The sequence below is a fragment of the Tribolium madens genome, unplaced genomic scaffold (assembly GCF_015345945.1).
Source record: "Tribolium madens isolate multiple individuals breed KSU strain unplaced genomic scaffold, Tmad_KSU_1.1 Scaffold_7;HRSCAF=85;Tcas5.2_LG10, whole genome shotgun sequence".
NCBI classification, from domain to species: domain Eukaryota; kingdom Metazoa; phylum Arthropoda; class Insecta; order Coleoptera; family Tenebrionidae; genus Tribolium; species Tribolium madens.
The window spans coordinates 7,912,346-7,918,453 of NW_025401050.1; the positions used below are offsets into that span (position 1 = coordinate 7,912,346).

Below are 6,108 nucleotides of genomic sequence, written 5' to 3' on the forward strand. Positions count from 1 at the left end.
ATCGCGCTTTCACTATACCAACCTAAAAAAATTAAATCTGGGGATTTTTGTGTTTGTGATGACAGTTCGGTAATTTGACAATTGACGTTTCCTCCTGTCACCAAAAGGCGTGTATGCGAAATAATAAATAAATTAAAAAAATGGAAACGTACGATGTTATCGTCAACCAACCTGTAGTCATAGACAATGTAGGTACTTATCTTTCAAAAATCCCTCAACTTTAATTGTTTTTTCTACATTCAGGGCTCTGGGGTTATCAAAGCGGGTTTCGCAGGTGACCAAATCCCCAAATGTAGGTTTCCAAATTAGTGAGTATTTCTAAATCGCCGAATGAACATCAAGTTACACTTTTGTTGTAGTATCGGTCGGCCGAAACACGTAAGAGTGATGGCAGGAGCGCTAGAAGGGGACGTGTTTATAGGCCCCAAAGCGGAAGAACATCGCGGTTTACTCGCGATTAAATATCCAATGGAGCACGGGATTGTGACGGATTGGAATGATATGGAAAAAATTTGGACTTACATTTACAGCAAAGACCAGTTATCAATTTTTTCTGAGGAACATCCAGTTCTCTTAACGGAAGCGCCTTTAAATCCAAGACCGAATCGGGAAAAAGCGGCAGAGATTTTGTTCGAGTCGTTTAATGTACCCGCTTTGTTTATCTCCATGCAGGCTGTACTTAGTTTGTAAGTAAAAAAATTATTTATAACAGTTTGCATAAAAAATATGTCAATTAATATTCCAAACTTGATCAATATTTTTTATAAAATTGGGGTAAAACTAATAATAGATTTAAAAAAAAACAAACGGTATATTTACGCCATTAAACTTTATTCTAGGCTGAGTGGTGACTCATCTGTAAAGCAATTTAAATAAAGATGATGAGCAAGTTGGGTTTTTTTTGCAAAACTCAAAAACTAAAAAAATTCGAAAAATTTTATTCTTGAAAAACAATCACAATTTTTATAGTATTCTACATCGCACTAATTATTATACAAAAAGTGCGTAAAACGGTAAGTAATATGTATTTAAAAATCACTAATGAAATAAGATTTTACTCATATTATAAACGTCAGAGATCTGTTAACGGTTTAATGAAAATAAATAATAATAATAAACGCAATAGATGTCAAATCTGAAATTTCTATCTGTAAATTGAAAATTTTGCTTCCTATATAAGGTAACAAAGGGTAACATTGACACATCTTTAGATTTTTTTTCATTGATTTTTAGCAATAAACAATTGCAGATTTGGCTTAAGGTGAAGCAATTTACAATGCTTACATATTAGAAAACAATTTGTAAATTGTATTTCAGTTTTCAATATTATTCATATTTTTTTAAACCTTTGCAAAGTGTGGATGTTACGCAGCATGTCGGTTAACATTGACATTTGGATAAATTCTGGTAAAAGTGAATATTTCTGCTGAATTAATAGAAAATTATAAAAATTGGCCGTGTATTTTAAAGATGTGCCAAAGTTACCTCTATGTCAATGTTACCCGCCTTTACCTTATGCAAGAAGGACTTTAATCAATTTAAGAGAATTTTAAATGTGAAACAAAACAGTTTTTTCTAAAAAAAAATGTAAGTAAATGTACGATGTTACTCATCTTTTCCAGTTTTTATATTTAAAATCAGTAGCTAAATACTTGGCTTAATTTTATTTATTTATTTTATTTTATTAAAGTTAGAGATCTACTATTGATATCAATGTAATGGAAATAATATGTAATATTAAAAAACATAAAATGTCAAATTATGAAATTGGAAATTTTACTACTTAGGTATCTATGCAAAAAAAGTTTGGGGATTTTCCGGCCAATTTGAGAAAATTTCGAATGGGTATTAAACCAATGATATGTATAGGGTGTTTCAAGTTTTAGGGCCGGCTCAAAAATAAATATTTCTAATTAATTAAAAAATAATTTTGATAGTGTAAACGATAGAAGATTAAATACACTTTAATTTGCTGTTTTGATATTGTACAACATTTTTGGGGTATGGTAGTGAGACCTTAAAAATTAAATTTGGAGAAAAAAAAAAATTAACTGGAATATTTTCTATATGATAAAATTCTGTGGTATTTGTGAAAATAGAATAACGATAAAGTTGATAGGTTTTGAATAATTAGCAAAAACGGGTGTGGGTAGTAATAGATTTTCCAGTCTTAACAAAAAGTCACCATAATTTAACAATTATTAAATTTTGGTAAAGGGAATGTTAATACAGATCAATGCAGAATTAAATTCTCTTCCATTTAGTAAAATAAAAATTGTTGTATTTCATTTGAAAAAAATGAGTTATGGGTATTTGAATTTTGAGGTTTGTTAATTGTTTTTTCAAAATTTGAAAATACCTAAAGAAAGATTTAAGCTTTCTCTTTAAAAAGCCAAAAAAACGAATTCAGAATTTTAAGGAATGGCAGAGTTACCAATTTTTAAAACGGCTAAATTTAGGGAAAGCTGATAAGAAAATCCCTTAAAATAATCCGATTAATCCAAAAACGTAGTAAAAAATATAGCTTTCCATTAAAAATAAGAAAGTTGATACGGACTTCCGGTATAAACGGAAGTGCCGCCATTTTGAAAATATTTTTATTTTGGAGGACTTAATGGATTATGGATATGTACCAATTTTCAAATAAATACGATTATTCGAACTCCCAATACTTCTAATGTGGGGTTTAGACGGAACACCCTGTATAATCGTCTATCGTTTGCACTAGCAAACATTTTTTTTAATAAATTACAAATATTTTTTGGGCCGGTCCAAACTTGGCACACCCTGTATAGTATAACTAAAAATAAGTTTTGCTACTTATTTATCTGTCACACAACTTTAATATAGGGATTTTCTGGCCAATTCACGAAAATTTTCAATGTTTATTATTAAACCTAAACGCTTGTTTTAAAAAATGTTGTGTCCCCTTTCCCAGATATTCGACTGGTCGGACTACTGGCGTAGTCCTGGACGCAGGCGACGGAGTGACCCACGCAGTGCCTATCTACGAGGGCTTCGCCATGCCCCACAGCATAATGCGGGTGGACATCGCCGGTCGCGATGTCTCTCGCTATTTGCGCCTCCTCCTCCGCAAAGAAGGCATCAATTTCCGAACGACGGCCGAATTCGAAACTGTTCGAACGATCAAAGAGAAAGCTTGCTATCTCGCCAACAACCCCCTTAAAGAGGAAACCGTCGACACCGAACACATCAACTACACCCTCCCCGACGGCAACGTAATCCAAATCGGACCGGCGCGTTTCCGCGCCCCTGAAGTGCTCTTCAGGCCGGACCTCATCGGCGAGGAGTGCGAGGGGCTCCACGAGGTGCTTGTCTACGCTATTCAGAAGTCGGACCTCGACCTTAGGAAAGTCCTCTTCAAAAATATCGTGCTCTCAGGCGGGTCGACGCTCTTCAAAGGGTTTGGGGATCGGCTGTTGTCGGAAATAAAGAAGTTGTCGCCGAAAGACGTGCAGATTAAAATTTCAGCACCCCAGGAGAGGCTGTACTCGACGTGGATCGGGGGGTCAATTCTGGCGTCGTTGGATACGTTCAAAAAGATGGTTGTGTCGAAAAGAGAGTTTGATGAGGAGGGACAAAGGGCAGTACATAGGAAAACGTTTTAGGTTTTATTTTTCATTTAAAGCTTAAGTGGCAACAAACGATTCTTAATTTATAATTATTATGTTTAATATGAAATATAAATATTTAAGCTTTATACTGTGTCAATATTATCTCTTTTTTACTTTATAATTTTAAGTGAGCACAGTTTAGACTAAAATGCAGCTTTAATAATTACTGATTTCTCTTTTTTATAATAAACTTTTCTTTGTAAGAAAGATTTTTCACTGTAGCGAGGGACTCAACAGATTTTATCAAAACCAGTCAAAAAATCGAAAGCTGTTTTTTTAAATTACCGTTTATTAAAATTATGTTTTTCACAAGCATTTTTGCCATTTACGAAATTAACCAAGTTCAAGATAATTTTCAAAATAAGCTTTTTATTAACACATCGTGAATACATCTATCACAGTTACAGGTTTTTATTTATATTTACTCATAGTACTCTATCACAGTTTTAGATTTTTGATCATCTTTTTATTTACACATCGTAAATACGTCTATCATAGTTTCAGGCTTTTGATCATCTCTTAGGAAAAGCTTTCCTCTTGGTAAGGGATATACCTCCCACAAAATCCCTACAATTTTTATAATCATTAGAGTATTTGTAGCGTGAAATATGGGATGCGCCGAATCACACAATCTCTTATAAAAGCTGGGAAATATTTTCTTAAAAGTGTTGAAAGACAATCCTCATCGTTGTAATTCTTCTTCTTTTTTTTCCATAAACACTTCAAAACGTCTACTTCTTTCTTGGATGACAAGTCGTAAGGTAAAACGGTAAATTAATACGAGTAGGACGTATAATAATACGAATAGGACCGTTCTTTTTTGAAGGTAAATTATAACTTTAGTTATTATAATCATCACCCTTTTGATCATGTCATTTTACCTTTCGACCTGTCATTTTACTTGACATTTTACAGACATACGTTTTCGGATCCAAAGATGACACGATTACAAATTATCTTGATCGCTCGATACTTTTATTTTATGATAATTATTATTATATTGAATGGAATGAATGTATGTAGTATGAAACCCGAACACTCAATTATTAACGAACTATTTCCTAGTGTTTGTTTCATCCCTGGAGGTGTGTTTCTCCTTACACGGTTTCATCTGATGTAAACAGTGTTTTTCGATATAGAAATGGCATATTGTACTTTTTTAAAAAGAATGATAACAAAGCGATTTCATACGAAAATGATGAATTTTCAAATATCTTAATAAAAGCTGCTCCATTTGATTTTGGTACCTTGTCCCCAATCTAGGTATTTTGGAACAACTGAAAACTGTATTAAATAATTGGCTATTAAATATCGCCTCTGAATTGACTTTATCACCTAGTTGTGAAACTAATTTAAAAACAGGGCAGAATCCTTAAGTTAGTGTTGTGTACTGAACAAGCCCATATAGTACAAACTTAAAAACAGGGTAAAATCCACAACTCTTAAGTGTTTTCAAGGGTGAATTTGTTTGGCCGAAATCGAATTTAGCTTTGAAAAAACAGGATAGATACTTTGAGATTTTGACTTTTTTAAAAAGGGTATCATCTTTGGAAGAACAGAATGGATTCCTTAAAATTTTCACTTTTAAAAAAGGGTACTTTAAAAACTTTAAAAACGTGTTGTGTGCTCAAGGGGTCTTACTACTAATTATGAAATATAAATATTTAAGCTAAAAATTGTCTCTTTTCAATTTTTTTATTTTAAGCGAGCACAGTCTAGGCTAAAATGCAGCTTTATCAATTATTGATTTCTTTATAATAATAAACTTTTCTTTGTAAGAAAGATTTTTTACTGTAGCGAGGAACTCACTAAACTCAACAAACCAACTAAAAAATCGGCGCTTTAGGTCAGAACAATGAACTATCCAAAAAAGTTTACTAATTTTTTATCGAGAAACGCACGTTTTGCAAAAAAAAAAATTATTGGTTTATCAGGATTTAGCGTGTTTTTTGAGCAATAAGCTCATTAAATTCGGCCGATTTTGCCAAAAGATGACAAATAATTTTAGCTATTTGGAGCAATTTAGTTTGTTTTTGAGCTTTTGATTAACTATTAACATTGAACAGATTTGGCGAAAAAAGAAGGCCAAAAAATCGTCGTTCTGGGCCAGAATAATGCATCTTCATTAAAACTAAGATTTTACCAAAGAACACGTCGTTTAAGACAAAATAATGCTAATTTAGTTTATTTCAAGCATGTTAGCTGGTTTTTTTTTCAGCGAAAAATTCATCACATTGTGGTGCAACAAGGCAAAAAATAAAAGTTTCTCTACTTTACGCTATTTCAGCGATTTCAGAGCGACGAACTCCCAAATTCAATAAAATTTGCCATAGAAGACCAAAAATAACAATTTGATTTGGTAAGGAGGTATTGCACACAATAGTTTGTCAATGGTTGTCAAATACATAATACAGACAGTCTCTCTTCGCCCATTAAAAATTCAGAATAAAGGGAAAAAATGATCACAGTTATG

General features: G+C 32.5%; 1 protein-coding gene across 1 annotated transcript; it reads left to right on the forward strand.

The window, feature by feature from the left end:
* The first annotated feature begins 59 nt into the window (after positions 1-59).
* LOC123010160 (actin-related protein 1) lies at positions 60-3,805 on the forward strand. The gene is made up of 4 exons (XM_044406865.1): positions 60-188; positions 244-308; positions 360-686; positions 2,939-3,805. Exons 1-4 carry the CDS (start codon positions 141-143, stop codon positions 3,627-3,629), a joined length of 1,131 nt encoding a protein of 376 aa, XP_044262800.1. The 5' UTR covers positions 60-140; the 3' UTR covers positions 3,630-3,805.
* The last annotated feature ends 2,303 nt before the right edge of the window (positions 3,806-6,108 follow it).